The sequence below is a fragment of the Neovison vison genome, chromosome 10 (assembly GCF_020171115.1).
Source record: "Neovison vison isolate M4711 chromosome 10, ASM_NN_V1, whole genome shotgun sequence".
Classification (NCBI taxonomy): domain Eukaryota; kingdom Metazoa; phylum Chordata; class Mammalia; order Carnivora; family Mustelidae; genus Neogale; species Neogale vison.
The window spans coordinates 2054252-2072269 of record NC_058100.1 but is presented as its reverse complement, the minus strand read 5'-3'; the positions used below and the strand labels follow the sequence as shown (position 1 = coordinate 2072269).

The 18018-nt window shown below is 58.7% G+C and overlaps 1 protein-coding gene across 4 annotated transcripts; it reads right to left on the bottom strand.

Moving 5' to 3' along the window:
* Positions 1-276: 276 nt before the first annotated feature.
* Positions 277-10024, bottom strand: RHBG (Rh family B glycoprotein). 4 transcript variants are annotated; one of them, XM_044266579.1, is made up of 11 exons: positions 9798-10024; positions 4860-5046; positions 4236-4386; positions 3977-4124; positions 2908-3074; positions 2488-2625; positions 2234-2367; positions 2096-2101; positions 1787-1908; positions 811-884; positions 277-631 (listed from the first exon to the last, which is right to left on the bottom strand). In XM_044266579.1, exons 1-11 carry the CDS (start codon positions 9982-9984, stop codon positions 563-565), a joined length of 1383 nt encoding a protein of 460 aa, XP_044122514.1. In that variant the 5' UTR covers positions 9985-10024; the 3' UTR covers positions 277-562. The 4 variants fall into 4 exon arrangements, with proteins under 4 accessions (XP_044122514.1, XP_044122511.1, XP_044122515.1 ...); XM_044266576.1 differs by having other exon boundaries at positions 3977-4386; XM_044266580.1 differs by lacking the exon at positions 2096-2101.
* Positions 10025-18018: the final 7994 nt, after the last annotated feature.

The window sequence follows — 18018 nt, the reverse complement described above, 5'->3', positions numbered from 1 at the left end:
GAGGGAGCGGCTGCCGTTCTGGGGCAGGAGGACCTGGCCAGCAGCGCCAGCTGTCCTGGGACACACGGACTTTTGGGGAGAGAATGAGCCCCCCCTCCCTGGAGGCAAGCAAGCCTAGGCTGGGCACCTACCTGGCAGAACTTGGCCTCCTGGAGGGAGAACCATGGGCCCAGGGAGGAGGGAGCTCGCTGGCCCCGGGGTCCAACGTTCCAACATTGTGTGTCCGAGCCAGAGAGGAGCGCCCCACATGCCCAGTGCACAAAAAAGGAGCCGGAGTCCTTGCTGTGGGTGGTGTTTATCACCCCGACAGCCGGGGTGACAGCTGCTTCAGCTACCTCACTAGACAGGCCGAGGGGTGGGGGGGTGAGGTCTCCCTCGACCTCGGCCAGGTGCGCCCCCCCATCTCCCCAACTTCCACCGCCCTGTCCCCAGGGCCGCAGACGGCTCTCAGCCTTTCTTGCAGCAGGAGGGACAGGAGCTAGAAAAGAACTTCCCTACGGTCGCCGGTCACCGGTCAGCATCTTCTAAAAGCAGGGCGTCCGCTCTCAGGGCTGGAAGCAAGTCAGGCCCGGCTGTCTGGCTCCTCTGCCCTCAGAGGGCCCTGGGCTTCCTCCTCCTGCTCCCCAGGCACCTGGAGGGCAGGGGTGGGGAGCAGGTGAAGGGGTAGCCCCAGAGGCTGAGGACCACAGCTGGGGCGGGAGGAGTCCCCCAGAGGAGAAGGAGCGGCCAGGAAGGAAAGAGAGGCAGGCGGGATCATGGAGGTGAGGCCGGGAGGGAGGGCTCGGGTCCAAGGGGCCGCAGGCACCTCACCTTCCAGTAAACTTGGTCCTCGTAGCACTGGGAGTCCGCGGGGGAGCCCAGGAAGGGCAGCTTCAGCAGGAGGCCTGGTTGGGGGGTAGGGGTGGGTGTGAGGGGCGGGGAGGCCCAAGGGCCCCACAGGACACCTGCCGCCGACGGGTCACAGCTGGATTGGGGCAGCCCTTTTGCGCATCGGACCCCGTGCCAAGGACTCAGCAAGGCCCTTCCCGGGTACCCGCCGCAGCCCTGTGAGCTGGACCTGACCCCCAGGGCATGATGAAGTCCCGTGCCTCCCTCCTTCCTACAGAACGTCGGGGACCCTATCATGACGCCGCTGTGACGCAGCTCCTGAGCTCTCTGGGGCCTCCCGCAGGAGGGGTGCAGAGAGTATCTACTGAGTAAGTAAGAGATTATGCGAGGGAACAAATCTAACCTTGTTGGGGCACGAGAATCTCGGGGGGAGAACAGGGAGGGCTGGGGATACTGAGTCATTGGTTTTATTTTGAAGGCCACAAGGAGCGAGTCGAGACGTCGGGAAGGACTGTCTGACCGGGCATCAGTGGGCAGTCCACCTCCATGGAGGATCTGGGTTCCCGACCCCCACACCCTGCCCCTTGCCCCTTGCCCCCGCCCGGGACCAGAGCCCAGGGGCCCCTTCAGGACCTCAGCCTGAGGTCAGGCTGCCCTCTGGTGGGTGGAGCGGGCAGTGCAGGGAAGCCCCAGACACCAACTCAACTCAGTGCCTGGCAGCCTCCCCACCTTTTCTGAACACCAGGAGGGAACAGGTGCCCACTTCCAGATGAGGTTACCCCTGAACTCTACTACCCCACCCCACCCCTGGCACAAAGCAGGTGCTCCCTAATTATCTGAGCCAATGAACGTCAAGGGCATGGGATCTGCTGGCCGGTCCCCGGGGGGACAGCCCTCCTCTGTCTTCTGAGCCCCGCAGAGCTCCTGCCAGCCTCGCACCAAAGCCAAGGTCACTCACCTCCGAGGCCCCCACCCACGGAAGCAAATGTCAGTGTGACCAACAGCCCGAAGAGTTGGTAGATGGCCTGGGACGTGGCAGTGCGCCGGCCCACGGCTACTAGCGGAAACACGCTGTCCAGGCTGCAGGGAGAGGGGGCGGGGGACACGGGGCTGGAGCCCAGGGTCAAGGCGCCAGCGCACCGCATGGCCTCATGCCGCCAAAGGACCTCGAGGGAGCCCAGAACACCCTGCCACCCTCATGGGCCCGCACACCGCTCGACGCTTTGAGAACCGTCTGAGGATCTCTTTTTGTCCCAAGGGTCGTTACCTCTTCCTGTCGTTATTCAGGAACGAATGAATGGAAACAGTGCTTTTTGTGTTGGTCCACAAAAGGAGGAAGAGAGTGAGTGAGGTCACCCTGCGGGGAAAATGACCTTGGGGAGGGTCAGGGGCGGTGAGGACTCACCCTTCTCCATAAGCTTCGTGGGTGGCCAGCCCGGCCGCAAGGACCCCCAAGAGGGCTCCCAGGACTCCAGGCAGCCCGTGGAGGTTGTGGACACCACATGTGTCTTGGACTTTGAATTTTGCCTCGAGGATGGGCTGGAGGACAGGACACCCGTCATGAGTCTTGAGTGCCCCCCGCCCTGGGCTGTTGGAGATGGGGGAGGAGAGGGGCTGAGTGCCCCGTGCTCTGCCCAGGGCCCCGGGAGATGTCCATACCGTGAAGAACTTGTATCCCAACGTGGAGACCGTCCCGGCCAGGAAGCCAGCTGCCAGGGCCCCAAAGGGCGTCAGCATCATTTCACCTGCTGTCCCCACCACAACCCCTCCGGCCAGCGCAGCGTTCTGGATGTGGACCTGGGGCAGCACCAGGGACGGGGGCATGGGAGGCCCTTCCGGATGGCACGCCCAGCCCGGCCCCACCCCGTCCAGCACAGCCGCATCTCCTGCCTCTAGACGTCCCTCTGCCGACTGACCCCTACCCCTCCAGCTGGCCTGCGGTCTCCTCCTGCGAGGACCCTGCTCATCTGGGCCCCGGGCCTGTGCTGCGTCCTGTTCTCTTGGAAAACAGGCCTTACGGGTCTCACAATGCTCCTCCCCCGACCCATCCTGAGGCCTCCCCGAGGCCTCCATCCCTACCATGTCCAGCCGGCCGCGCTCCCCGACCAGGGCCGACAAGGCAAAGGTGCCGAGGGTGCTCGCCGTCAGGGAGTAGTACGTGTTGAGCGCTGTCCGGTGCTGCCCGTCCCCCAGCCCAGTGGGCGCAGAGTTGAAGCTGGGCCAGAAGACCCACAGGAAGATGGTGCCTAAATGGGGAGCCCAGAAGAGAGCTGGGGGGTAAGCCTCCCGGGGAAGCATGCCTTCCTGAGGGAGCCCCCGACTTCCAGCCAAAATATCCATCCCATTTCACCACAGACCTGGAGGTGAGTGAGAAATGCAAAATCTGGGGCACCTGGGAGGCTCAGTGGGCTGAGCATCCCCTTGGCTCCTTTGGGTCATGATCCCAGGGTCCTGGGATCGAGCCCCACAATCCTCTCCTTCCTGCTGTTGCTATCTCTGTCTTTCTTTCAAATAAAATCTTTAAAAAAAAATGCAAAGCCAGCCTTTGTGGGGGCACAGGCCCTCTGGCCATTCTTCAGTACCACCTATGAGAAAATAAAATCTCCATTTCCTTCCCTGCCTTGTTTGTGAAGGCAGAGACGGGAGCAGGGGCCAAGGTAGAGGCATGTGCCTGGAAGGGGGAGGTGGTGGTGACGGTCAGCCCCAGCTGCTCCCAGGAGGGACCCATGACCTCTCCCTGCGCCCCAGGCGTGCAGGGGCCTCTGGGAAATCGCCGGGGGCGGGCAGCGTGAGGGGCAGAGTCCTGGAGGTAGTAGATGGGGAGAATGGTGGGGGGCAGCTGTGCTGGGCTGAGCCTGGCTTCTGACTTGGGGTGGGGGCTGAGGGTTTTAAGCAGGGATTGGTGCCGTCAGACTTGGTTTGGGGCTGGGGAATGGGTCTGGGGCCTGTGAACATCCCAGGACTGAGTTCCAAGAACTTGTCGAAAACAGAACCAAAACAAACCCACTGACACTGCTGAGCAGACCCCAGGCTCTTGGAAGGGAGAGCCCAGCAGGACCCCCAGGGCTGTAGGCAGCACCCCGAGACCTCCCCTAGAGGTGGTCCTCTCTAGCCACCCCACCCCCCTGCCCACCCAGGCCGGCCTCACCAATCATGGCAAACAGGTCGGAATGGTAGATGGAGCCCTGGCGATGTTTGCTCTTCTCCAGCTGAGGCCGGTAGAGGACCCGAGAGAGGACCAGCCCGAAGTAGGCCCCGAAGGTGTGGATAGTCATGGAGCCTCCCGCGTCCTTGACCTGGGGAGGTAGAGCAGACATGTAGGGGCGGCCATCCGCCCCCACCCACCCCACCCGGCCCCAAGCTCTCCCCGCTTGGGCCTTGCCCTGACCGGGCACCCCCCGACTCACCCCCAGGAGGCTGAGGAGCACAAACTCATTGATCCCGAACAGTACGGTCTCCAGCAGGGCCATGAGCAGCAGCTGAGCAGGCCCAGTCCTGCCCAGGACGGCGCCGAAGGAGATGAGCACAGCCCCCGCACAGAAGTCCGCGTTGACCATGCTGGGGATACGGGACAGAAGCGCGGGAGGGGCGGGCAAAGGTGGCCCCGGAGGCCCAGGTCAGGGCAGCAGGCCGGGAGCACCGGCATCTGGGCCCTTCCCTGCTGGGTGGGAAGGGCTCGCGTGGCCCCCGCTCGTGGCCGAGGAAAGCAGTCTCGGGGAGGTTCTGGGACGTGGAGTGCGAAGCCCACAAGGGGCAGGAGGACCAGATCCTGAACCAGGAGTGCCCCGAACCCCTCCTTTTCCAGGACACCATCCATGCGCCCAACAGCCCTTGGGTAAGAAGGGGCTTAGAAAAAGGGCCAGGTATGGTTGGGTGTGCCGGCGGCCGAGGGAGCCGGTAGGCCCCTGGGGCAGCCCCCGCAGGTCTGGGAGCCGACTGAAGGACAGGGCGGGGGCTGGCTGTCCCTGCCAGGCAGGGGCCTCCCAGCTAGCCCAGGGCTGGGGAGGAACCGGGAGCCCACCACTGCCCACCTCTGCACGCCCACATGGATGCGGCCCCCGTGCATGGAGTGCAGGAAACCCTGGACGAGCGTGGACCACTGCAGGGTGAAGGCGGCCAGGAGGAAGGTGAAGCCCACGCTGCCAAAGCCGTAGCGCTGCAGGAAGGCCATGAGGAAGCCGAAGCCCGCGAACACCATGGCGTGCACGTCCTGGAAACCTGCGGGGCACTTGCAGCTGCTCGGTGCCGCCCACCCCCGCAGCCGCCCTGCCGCGGGGCAGGGGTCAGCCCTTGCCAGCTGGGGCGCCCAGAGGCTGGAGCCGACCGGCCCTCTGAGAACCCCCAGCTGCGGCGGGGACCCCCCCAGCCTGGGTCACCCCCGGCCCGCCCTGCTGTCCCCATGTGGGAGCCGGGAGCCCAGCCTCCTGCTCTCTCCTCTGGCCTGTCTTCCCACCCCTGACGGGGCCCTCCTGCCCAAGTTCTCCCCTGCAGCGGCCCCTGGCCGCCCCCCCCCCCCCGCCCCGGGCTCCAAATTGGCTTGCCCTTTGCACTTTGTCCGATTTTTCCCTTTCTGCTGGGAAGTCCTCCTCCATGTCTAATCTCCATTCCTCAGACTTCGGAATCTGTGCCTCTCTCCATTTTGAGGATTTTAAACTTTTTTTTTTTAATATTTTTATTTATTTATTTATTTGACAGAGAGAGATCACAAATAGGCAGAGAGGCAGGCAGAGAGAGAGAGAGGAGGAAGCAGGCTCCCCGCTGAGCAGAGAGCCCGATGCGGGACTCAATCCCAGGACTCTGAGATCATGACCTGAGCCGAAGGCAGCGGCTTAACCCACTGAGCCACCCAGGCACCCAGGATTTTAAACTTTTTAAAAACAATTTATGAAACAACTTTATTTATTTTGGGGGGGGGGAATAGCTCCAATTGTGAGCAGAGAATTCCTCAGGGATGGGGACAGGGACTGGGACAGAAACGGAGGGCCGGGGCTGCTGGGACACTGCCAACGGGGACCCTGGATCTGTGCCTTACAGAGGCTCGGGGCAGGAGGGTTCTGCTCTTTTGCGTGTTTCTTTCTATAATCTGTGTATGTTAACTTTATAGAAGACTTGGCTGGATTCATCCCACGCGGTGTCACTCAGTGCCAGTGGGTTTCTGGGCAGGGAGATAGGCGGCTTCCTGCTCGCAAAATAGGCGAGGCTGGTACCCACGTCTACAGGGATGCTGGGCACGCGTTACACGGCAGCGGTTTGCTTCCGTGTCCGTGTGTGCCCGCACCCTCCCTCACTCCGTGTAAACAGGGTTTGAGACGTGACCTAGTGCGGCTCGCGGCCGGCCGGCCCTGCTCGGTCTTCTGGAGGAATTCCGTGCGGGGTCTTTGGCCTTAACTGAGAAATGCTAGAGTAGAGCCACGAGTGTGGCCAGAAATCACACAGTGTCAACAAGCTGTTGAGAAACGGGGTCGACTCTGACCCTTAACTCCCCTTTTAGAGCTCCACGTGAGAAATCTCCCTTGGAACTTAGTCCTAGCAAATGTCACCTCCCCCAGGGCCCCCGGCTGCTTCCCCCGCATTGCCCTGACAGAGATTTACTAAGAACTGCGGCACCAGGCTCTGGGGACACAGCTGTCACCGCAGCTGCCACTGCACCTGCCCTCAGGGAGTGTCCAACACAGACCTCGGAGAACCAGGGACCCACGCGCGGAAGCCCTCCTAGCCTCCGGAGAGAACACATAACTGGTTGCATTTCCCTTTTCTCTTGGCTGCCTGGAAGCTCCGAGCCACACCAGGATTGCAGCTGGGACAACGGAGGCACTCATTCCTGATGACTATTATTCATTATTTATGTTCTGCTTCTCGGCTTTTCTTTTCTCGTCCTCATTAGGTGTCTGCGGTAAACGACCTCAGCTCTCTTGTAGACAGAGGGAGATCATAAAGGAAAAAAATCACAGACCCCTTTTTGTTTCGCCTGAAGAAGCACCGACAGAGGCCAAACGTGTATTACTGGACCGTACACGCGATCCGCAGCTTCAGGAGAAGCAGATTTTTCTTGTGCTGGGTGTGGGCTGACAGCAAAGGAGGTCGCAAGCCCCTGGCACACGGCTGGGTGGGTCTGGGGCTCAGCTGCTCCCCACCCCCAGCTGCCAAAGGGGTAAGGGCCTGGGGGTCCGCTGCCTTTGCTAAATGTCCCCAACACCGTGACACTTCTCCAGCACTGTGCGCCCCCGAATCGCCCGCTCTCTGCTCCCTCTCCGATCTTAAAACCCAGCAGAAAAGGAGACGAACCACCTGGAAGCCAGCCTGCGCCCTAAGTTCTCTGAGGCCTTGCTGTCTGGCTTCTTTTCTCCTTGTGGGAAACAGTAAAGGGGTGGCCATGTCTGTTCTTTTGTCCAAGGACAGCAGGAAGGCAAAGGGGGCCGGGTTGCCGGGCTCCGTGACCCTGACGAGCAGAAACTGCCCCGGCACTTGTCTTAACTGGCCATAATACTTATAGCTCCTGCTCTGGGCTTGTTTTCAATCAAAACTCAGTCCCTTGACCTTTCCACTGGAGTCCAAACATGAAAAAGCTCCTTCACAGCAGGACATTCTGCAGACTCTCCATTGGCTGTGGCCACCAAACCCACGCACCTTTGGTTGGAGAAAAGATAAAAGTCCCCTAGAGATACCCATTACCCTCCCTCCTTCCCTGACTGCTCCTGCCCAATCCACTCGTTGGCTCCTGAGCAAAATAACAAGGAACAAGGGGGCACTTAGAGCTGGACTGGGTGACCACGGACCAGTCACTTAACCTCTGTGAGCCTTGGTTTCCTCATCTGTAAAGTGGGGCTATAAACACGCCCAGCAGAGGAAAGGGAGTGGTGACCTGGGGGTCCACCTCCTCTCACACTCGACTCCCTCCTCCTCCCAGACGTCACAAACCACTCTGGTCCAGTCACATCCCCCTTCCCCGTGTCTTCCGTGAAGATCCCCATTCCACCTGTCCTAAACCCCTCTCCCCAGAGCTAAGCTCTCACAGGCATGTGACACCGGACCTGCCCATACCGTTTTCTGAGACTCTTTCTCATGGCTGTGGCCGTGTCCCCCGTCAACTTGCCTTTTCTCCTCTTTCTTATTTCCATGGCTTGCCTTACGGGACAGGAGGAGTTGCCGCAGCTGGGCGGCCAGGGGACCTGGCTCAAGCCTGGCTGACTTGCTGTGTGATCTTGGGTAGCCCCCTGAGCTCTCTGGCCGTCTCTGCACACCTGAGGCGAGTGGACCAGATGGGCTCTGAGGGCCCTTCCTGCAGCGAGAGGTCAGACGGACCCTCAGAGCGGCCGTGCCCTTGGCACCGGTTAGCCCCACGGCTCAACACCAGCTGGAGAACTCCCTTTCATCTCCCGAACCAAAGGGCGGTGGCTACGCCTCCCTCTGGCCCTGACCCCTTCCCCTGGACTCAGGGGCAGGGGAAGACCCGGCTCATCAAAGGCCCAGGCTCCAGAGACCTCACACTTCCCTCCACCCCGACCTCCCCCCACACCAGGGTCCCAAGTCCACAGGGATAGAAACCTAGGACATCAAAGCGGTAGGATCTCCACTCCCATCCTTACTGCAGCCCAGGGAGAGTTGCGTGTTGCCGGAGAGCCCTGCCCCCCGCCGAAACAGAGGGGCAACTGGCTGGGGTGTTTCGGGGAGAACCCTGAGGCAAGCAGGGCGCCGAGGCCTTGAAGCCCTCCGGGAGGAGCAAATACAGGGCCCTGGCAGGCAGCCGGGTCAGACCCTCGGACAAGAGCTCACTTCTCTCAGCTTGAGAGCTGTTTCCTCCCCGCGCTCTACCTCTCCGGGCAAACGCGCCACCCGGGAGCCATCCAGCCGTCTGGGAAACACGGGAGATCGGCAGCCCCTGCAGAGGACGGCTGGGGGTCTGGGGGTCTGGCACTTCGAGCTGGGGCCCAGTGCATCTCACCCTCTACGTCCTCAGCATCGGCAGCCTCACTGCGTCGGGGTCGGGACCGGGAGAGGGTCAGGTGGGGACAGCCCGCCACCAGCTCAGCATAGGAAAAGCAGGGTAATGACAGACCAGGGTTTATAGAAGAGACTCCCACACTCTGGGCCTTGTTTGCATGTGCATCCCGCCAACTGAAGCTTCCTTCTTCCCATTGCCCAGACGGGGAAAACTGAGGCCGAGAGGAGCCCTGCCCAGCAATAGTGATGAAGTCTGGAGAGCTGGTATCTTTGGTCCCAGCTGCCCAGGGCCTGAGCTGCAAGAGGTGGCCCCCAACCTTGACAGAGAGGCTCTGTCCCCAGCAGGGGATGTTGCTTGGGAAGCCCAAGTCCCAGTTCCTGCTCTGCCATTCACCTGATGGGTGATTATGGGCAAGTCACAGGCCCTCTGAGCCTCAGCTTCCTCCCCCAGGAAATGGGCTAATGACCCTGCCAGGCTTCCTTCTCAGAGCTGTGGTCGATGGTGGTGTCCTCTCTCTCTGATTCCAGAAGGGCCAGCTTTGAGTGGCTGGGGAGGAAACACCTCAGTGCCACCCGACTCGGCTGCCTTCATAGCGAGTGTCTGCCATTACCACCTTCCGCACACCACTCCCACCCTGGGATCAGGGTGGAGGCCCTGCAGAGCCCGTCTGGGAACAGCCCTGCAAAGCCCAAACACGCCAGCTGGGAGGGGAGACAGGGAGCACCTCCAGCTCGGATCTGGGTTTGAATCCCCGCCCCCTCTACTCTGGCACCCCAAACCTTAAGCAGCCAACTAATCTCCTCGAGCCTGGATTTCCCCATCCCTGTCCACGTCGTGGACTAAGGAAGATAATACACGTGCAGCCCCCAGCACAATGTCCGGACACCGCAGACACCAGTGAAAGGCTGTCATTATGAATCTGGGGCACCTTCTTCTCCGACAGAGAGTGTTGCCCTCCGGGGGTAGAGACGCCCGAGACACCGCGGACCTTGGGGTCTTTGCTCCCCGCGCCCTGACCCGCACTCACTTGGGTAGCGAAAGTAAAATTCGTTGTCCGCGTGACTGTGGTTGCCCCAGTGCCAGAGCGCGGCATCGGTTTCGGGGTTGTAGCGGACAAAGGCGGCAAAGAGGATGGCGGTGGCGCCCTGGAGGAGGAGGCACAGCAGTGGCAGCTGCAGTCGCCGGCCCGCGGCGCGGCGTGGGGACCTGGCCATGGATAGGGGCTTCCAGTCCCAGGCTCCGGCTCCGGCTCCGGCTCCCGCTCGGGGCGCGCAGGGTGGACTATCCCGGCTCCGTGCGGCAGGTTCCACCGGGGCCTGGCCCCGCCCCCAGATAACAGGTCCCGCCCCCGGGTCAGGCCCCGCCCACCGGAGCCAGACCCCGGTCCAAGCCGAGGCTCGGCCCCACCTACCGGAGCCAGGCCCCGCCCCCGGATCAAGCCCCGCCCACAGGAGTCAGACCCAGGCCCACGCCGAGGCTCGGCCACAGCTTGAAGCCCCAGCCCCGGCAGGCGCGGAACCAGGGTGGTGAAGGCCTGTGCCCGAGGCCTGAGGTGGGACAACGTCCGGGCGGGGAGGGGGTTATCAGGACCCCCAGTTCCTGTCTTCCTTGGCCCAGCTGCCTCTCCCGCTCTTCGGGTTGGGACAGGTCCTTGGAGATGGCCTGTGACCTGCCCTGGTGGGGCACAGCTGAAGGAGTGGGTGGGAGTGGGGGGAAGAGCGGACACTGCCCTTCCAACATGGCATGAGTTTAGAGAGTGTTTCCCAAGGAAGAGGCCCTTTAAGGCCCCGGCCTGGCCCCTCCAGGATTAACACCAGGGACAGTGGAGGGCTTACTCAACCTTTCCCAACTGAAAAAACCAGATGCAGAAGGGAGGCAAAGAGACTGGCCAGGCATTGATGATAACCTGACTGGGGGTGTCTGGGCCTCAGCAGCACAGTCCCTCCCTTGGGCCCGAAGCCTTCTGGGTCTCCCACCCCGGTCTGCATCCCAGCCTGCCCAGCAGCTGGCCGCGGTGACAGCTGGGCTCCCTGGACGCCTGCACAGGGGTGAGGACACCTGGCCTCTGCCTCAGCAGCTGGAAAGAAGGGACGCTAGATGGAAAAGGGTCTTAGCCTGGAGTCAGGAGCCGCTTCTAACATGGGCGAGGTCTACGTTGGCTGGGGTCCTGGGAGACAGACAGTAAGGACACAGACTGACTGACGCCTACGGAGAGCCAGGCTTTGGAGACGAACCACATGAGCCCTCCCTCCCTCCAGGAGCACCTAGGAGGGAACTGAATTCCCACTGGGGTGAACGTGGGACCTTAGGAAGTACAGAGCCCAAGGGGGCCCAGGAAGAGAGGCAGCAGAACCCACGGGAGCAGGGATGAGGTTGGGCACAGACATGAGCTGCTTCCTGGGAGGTCGTGTCGGCAGGCGCTCTAGAAGGACAACCTAGAAATTGGGCATTCCAAGAAGGAGGAGGGGACATTTCAAGAAAGGGACCTGCAAAGATGGAAACCTGCCCGGGGAGTGTCCAGGGTGTTCAGGGACTGAAGCTGGGGGTGGGGGGTCTAGAAAGATCTTGAAGGCCCCGCAGAGGCACACGGCCTCAGCCCATGGGCGCGGGGCCACTGGAGGCTGTCACGGGTGGAAGACCCTGGCACTGTTGGTTCTGACACCTGAAGCCCACAAGGGGCTTCAAAGAAGAAAAGTCGACGGGCGTCTCAGTGGGGCTGGTGGGATGGGAAGCCCTGTGTCCTCCCCGCTGCCCAGCCCAGTCTGAGGGGGCTGTTGTGTGGGCGGGGCTCGTCCCTGTCGGCAAAGGAAGAGCTGCCGTTCCCGGAGGCCGTGGCCGAGGGTCCCAGGGACCAGCCACTCCCCCAGGCAGGTGTCAGGTGGGGCTCCTGCCCGCAAGGGGGCTTGCCCCTTCTCAGGAATGCGCAGGGACAGGTGTGATGGTGCCGTCCCTGACCCTCCTCCTTGCGTCCCGTCTGCCTTTGGTGCGGCTCATCTCCTCTGCACTTCCCACCGTCGGCTTTAGCCTCCCGCCTCGCGTGGGCTCTGGGCGACTGCTGGATTCTAGGTGTCCGGTTTCCTGACCTAAGTAAGTGACCAGCCAAGGAGGCCTGGAAGGGCAGGGGTCAGCCTCTGTGGGACTGCTCCCGGCAGCCCAAGCAGGCTCTCTGGCCTTCTGCGGTCCCTGGCCCGTGGCCCGGAGCTCTCTGGCACTCCTTGGTCAGCAGGAAGGCTGTTTTCTAGCTCTTGCTGCAGGGGTGGGGGTGGGTGGGGGATGTCTGGTCAGCAGCCTTTGGATAATGATTCTCGGACGATTCATCTGGGGTACCCTCCCGGAGCCAGCCTTCTGCCCCAGGGATGCAGCTTGCTTCCTGGGCACTGTCTGGGAGTGGGGGCTTCTTTGGGTTGCCCAGGCAGGGTCTGGACAGGCCCTCATAAGCTGCAGAACCGGTGAGAGCAGGAAGGAGTGGGTTGGGCCCTCCCAGCATCTTCTGGGAGCCTGTCCCATCTCTTTCTCACCTGTTGTCTTTCTTAGTCTCTGAACGCCTCCGGATCTCAGATTCCCCCTCCTCCGTGGTTCGTTCATGCGTCCAACAACAATTCACTTAGTCCCAACCCTGGGCCAGGGCCTGGGGCCATGACCCAAGACTCTAGTCAACATGGGTAACACAGCTGGGTCCTGGAGGCCTAGAGAGACCTCTGTGGGATCTACTGGATATTGGGAGGTCTAGAGGGCCAGAAGAGCCAGGCCAGCCGTGGAATGTAGACATCTGGGTTCCATCTCTTTGCCCACCTGTATGGAAAGATCATTATATTTTAACAAATAGTGGTACCAGCCTGTGTCACCCCTGGCCCAGCAGAGGGCAAGATCCTGATAGTCCTCCCCTTTTGAGGATCCCCCCAACAGGCCTCCACCTGCGAGGTCCTCCCTGGCCCACCACCCAGAAGGAAGAGGCTCCATCCAAGCACTCTCAGGGCCCCTGCCCTCCCTCTGCGTCCTCTGGGCCTGGAAGCTCTGGTGGAAGGGGGCTTTGCTTCTCAGACCTCCCTCCGTGCCACCCCTCCCCCAAAGGGCCCCTGAGTCTGTTAGCTGCTCCCATCCTGCAGCCTGGGGGTCTGCCCCATCTTGGACCTCCCTTCTTCAGGTTCCACTCAGCAGCTGGACACGTGGAGGGTGGCCAAGGGGAACTGCTGGGGGCTGTTTGCCCTGGCCCAGGGAGGACCCTGCGGTCCTTGGCTTGGGCCCAGGGCTTGGGTTACTGAGCAACTGTGGGATTGCCCTGGGGGGGTGGGGGGAATGTAAATGAAGGGGCAGGATCAGGCTGAGGAGGGCCAAGGGTGTCCTGGCCCCAGTGCTAACCCAAGCTGCTAACCACGGTGGGGTGGTCAGGGAAGGTTTCCTGGAGGAAGTGATGCTTATGTTGAGATCTAGCCCAATTTCACCGCTGGGGTGGAGGAGGGGGGTTCTTCTCGTGCAGCGCTCTGGTATGAAGAGAAAAGAGGCTAGGCTAGAGAGCTCCGGGATGCCCATTTACTGGGGCCGGATGAATCGCCGCTCTCAGACCCCCCGAAGACCACAGCCACGGCAGCACCGTGTAAAACACTGTTGTTTTTCCCTCCACGGCATGGTGAAAATTAGATCTAGCTTTCTCTGCCCAGGGCCTCATGCACTTAGTGTGCAGTAAAAGACAGATCGCTTTCTTGATCTCAAGCCCCCCGTTTTTTTCATGTGTTTAACACTCTATCTGCATTCTGGCGATGGGCCAGGTGCTGTGCTGGATTCTGGCGGACGTCTCCCCCACGCTCCGGTGCCACCACATGGGACAGAACCACACCCCGTTCTTGGGCCGCCAAGACAGAGGAGACAATGTCTCAGTCACTAAGGCTTGACGGTAGCCGTGTTTCCGAAGTACAGTCCTTGCCTATCCTGCTGGGGGTCTGAGTTCAATCCCCGATCAGTAAAAGTTTTGGGAGACAGCAAAGTGCAGAAGGGAAGGGCATAGCCTTGGAACGCAAGGACATAAGTCAGTCTCAGCTCGGTCCCAGAGAGATTTTGCACAAGTTGTTTACCAAGCCTCCAACCTCAGTTTCCTCGCCTGTTACAGGGAGGGAACTCACCTCCCAGGGGCTGTCGTGAGCATCAGTGTCCAGGAGCACGTGTCAGTGTCCAGGGAGCATGTGACCGGCCATGTGTCCTCAGAAGCAAAGCTCACGGTGATTACCGCTGTTCATAAGGAAACCTGCAAGTAAGCCTTATGGCCATTTCTTTGCCTTAGGGGAAATCTGTGCACTGCTAGGGACGTGGGGAAACTGGCCCTCAGTCCTTAGTTTGAACACAAAAGGAAGGGGGTGCCTGGGTGGCTCAGTGGGTTAAGCCTCTGCCTTCAGCTCAGGTCATGATCCTGGGGTCCTGGGATTGAGCCCCTCATCAGGCTCTCTGCTCAGCGGGGAGCCTGCTTCCTCCTCTCTCTGCCTGCCTTTCTGCCTACTTGTGATCTATGTCAAATAAATAAATAAAATCTTAAAAAAAAAAAAAGAAAAGAAAAGAAAAAAAAATGAACACAAAAGGAAGGGTGTTCTTTTAACCCTCAAGTGCCTGAGTGGGTCCCTTTAAGAGGAAAGCCAGGAAGGAAAGGTCATATGGGTGTGACTACTGTTAAAGAGGGCCAGGACAGAACACCCTGTGTCTTCCCCCCACCCGCACCGCAGCTTCTTTTCCTCAGTGCTCCCAAGGACTCCACCAGCACCATGGAACCAACCAGAACCACGGTCCATCCCGGACCTGCTGGGAAAGCCAGCTCACGTCCTACTGTTTCCCTCTGCGGGGAGTCCAAGGACTCCCTCTCCTAGCCAGCCCCATGCTCCCTGCTGGTCTTCCCCAAAGGTGAGTTTTGATGAACACCTCTCTTCTCTGGAAAGGGAGCAACTGAGCAGAAATGTTCCCATATGACCCAGGATGGAATGACTGGATGAGATTTCTGTCCGGGGCCTGGCGGGGGTCGTCCACAGCTGGGCAGAAGCAGCTGGGACGGAGGTGGCGAGCTGAGTCCCTACCACCTGACAAGGGCTCCTGGCTCTAGGAAGCTCCTGGCTGCAGAAGAGGGACTGGACTAGGCCGTCACACTGGAGAACTTCACCTTGTCCGGTGCACACGTAGGATGCAGGCTGCCTGCTCTGGGTCTCTGTCCTGCAGGCCTGCCTGAGTCGAGACCCCTGAGACGCAGGCAGGATGTGAAATCTGGGGCTCGTGATGCTGGTAAGCAAAATCATAGCCACTCAGCCCTTCCCTCCCTAGCTGTTTATGGACCCACACTTCACAAGGTCAAGCAGGCCTGGCTTTGCCCCTGGGGATACAGCAGTGAACAACAGATACTGACCTTGCCCTCAAGGAGATGCTTTTCTAGTGGGGGAGCTGCGGGAAACACACACAAATAGCTCTATGACATGCAGACGAGGCCGGCAGGAGGATGGAGGGACAGAAAGGAAGGGGGAGTGAGACTGGGCTGCTGGGGATGGCCTTGGGAGACTCAGGAGATGCCGGCAGGGAGCCAGAAAGGGGCTCCTACAGACCCCTGGGCAGAGGGAACAGCATGGAGGGAAGGGCAGCTGTGTGGGGAGTGAGGGGTGGAGCAGGGAGACATGGGTCGCACACGGAGCACTCAGGGCCCTGGTAAGGAGCACGACTTCTCTGTAGGGATAATGGGGGGCAACCAAGGAAGTTAAGAGCAGGAGAGTCACATGATCCGATTTACTATTGTAAAGGAGCTTCTGGCTGCCTGGAGAGCACGAGTGTGCATGTAAGCGGAAGCAGGCAGCCGGCTGAGCAGCCAGCACCATCCAGGCAAGAGCCGATGGTCATGGTGACACGGAGGAGGAGGAAGCAGTCAGGCTCCGGGTAGACTTGGAAGCTAGAACTGACAGGGTTTCCTGAAGGACTGCACATGGGGTGAGAGAGAATGGAGTCTAGATTCACGTGTGCATGTGGATGTCCAGCTATTCCAACACCACTGAAAGGACTATCCGGGGCACCTGGGTGGCCCAGTCATTGAGCCTTTGCCTTCGGCTCAGGTCATGATCCCAGAGCCCTGGGATCGAGTCCCACTTTGGGCTCTCTGCTCCTCGGGAAGCCTGCTTCTCCCTCTCACACTCCCTCTGCTTGTGTTCCCTCTCTCATTGTGTCTCTCTCTGTCAAATAAATAAATAAAATCTTTTAAAAAAGAAGAAGAAAAGACTATCCTTTCTCCATTGGATTACCTTTATTTACTCCTTTGTCAAAGGGGAGCTGGCTATGTTTATGTGGGTCTATGTCTGGGCTCTCCATTGTGTTCCTTTGCTCTATTCATCTAGCCTTTCACCAATACCAACCACACTGTCTTTTTTTTTTTTTTTAAAGATTTTATTTATTTATTTGACAGAGAGAGATCACAAGCAGGCAGAGAGGCAGGCAGAGAGAGAGAGAAGGAAGCAGGCTCCCGGCTGAGCAGAGAGCCCAATGCAGGGCTCGATCCCAGGACCCTGGGATCATGACCTGAGCCGAAGGCAGCGGCTTAACCCACTGAGCCACCCAGGCTCCCCCAACCACACTGTCTTGACTAGTGCAGCTTTATATTAAGTCTTGGAGTCAGGAGGCATCTCCAAGATGCTCCAATGTCGTTCTTCAATATTGCTATTCTGGTTCTTTTCCTCCCATACATACCTCACAATAAGTTTGCCAATATCAACTAAATAATTTGCTGGGATTTTGATTGAGATTACATTTAACCTATAGACCTAGTTGGGAATGGGGTGCCTAGGTGGCTCAGTAGGTTAAGTGAGTGACTCTTGATGTTGGCTCAGGTCTTGATCTCAGGGTTGTGAGTTCAAGCCCTGCATTGGACTCCACACCCAGTGTGGAGCCTACTTTAAAGAAAAAAAAAGATCAACTTGGGAAGAACTGACATCTTATCAACACTAAGTCTTCCTATCCATGAACATGGACTATCTTTCCATTGAGCATGACTTAAACTTTTTTTTTTCCCTTTTTTTTTTTTTTTTTTTAACTGAGGGGCACCTGGGTGGCCTAGTTGGTTAGATGACCAACTGTTGATTTCAGCTCAGGTCATGATCTCAGAGTCGTGACACCAAACCCCACATCAGGCTCCATGCTCAGCGCAGAGTCTGCTTGAGATTCTTTCCCTCTGTCTCTCCCTCCCCAAACTGCCTTGCTCTCTCTCTCTGTCTCTCAAAAATAAAAACAAAGGGGCCTTTGGATGGCTCAGTCAGTTAAGTATCTGAATTCAGCTTAGGTTGTGATCTCAGGGTCCTAGGATGGAGGCCCATGTCAGGCTCCTCCCTCAGCAAGGAGTTGGCATCTCCCTCTCCCTCTGCCCCTCCCCCTGCTCATGCTCCCTCTCTCTCAAATAAATGAGCAAAATCTTTTTATTTTTTATTTTTTAAAAGATTTTATTTATTGGGCACTTGGGTGGCTCAGTCAGTTAAGTGTCTGCCTTCAGCTCAGGTCATGATCTAAGGGTCCTGGGATCGAGCACCGCATTGGGCTCCCTGCTTGGCAGGAAGCCTGCTTCTCTCTCTCCCATTCCCCCTGCTTGCGTTCCTGCTCTCCCTGTCTCTCTGTCAAATAAATAAATAAAATATTTTTAAAAGATTTTATTTATTTATTTGAGAGAAAGACAGAGAGAGATCACAGAGGAAGAAGCAAACTCCCCACTGAGCAGGGAGCCCAATGTGGGGCTTGATCCCAGGACCCTGAGACCATAGCCTGAGCCGAAGACAGACGCTTAATGACCGAGCCACCCAGGTACCCCAGCAAAAAAAATTTTTTTAAGATTTTATTTATTTATTTGAGAGAGAGAAAGCTAGCATAAGCAGAGGTAGGGGCAGAGAGAGAGGGAGAAGCAGACTCCTCACTGAGCAGGAAACCCCATGCGGGGTTTGATCCCAGGACCCTAGGATCATGAACTGAGCTGAAACCAGATGTTTAACCAACTGAGATACCCAAGCACCTCAATTTAAAACAAAACAAAACAAAAACTTAAAAAGATAAATTAAAAAATAAAAAACACTTTATTGAACATATTAGGCAAATATCACTGCCTAAATTTAAGGTGTACAATGTTACTTTGATACATTTATATACTGCAATATGATTGCCTTTGCAATATTGTTGCTATAGTCATTATACTGTGCATTAAATCGCTACGGCTTATTTAAGACTCTTTACAATTCTGTACCCTTAAATATCGTATTTGG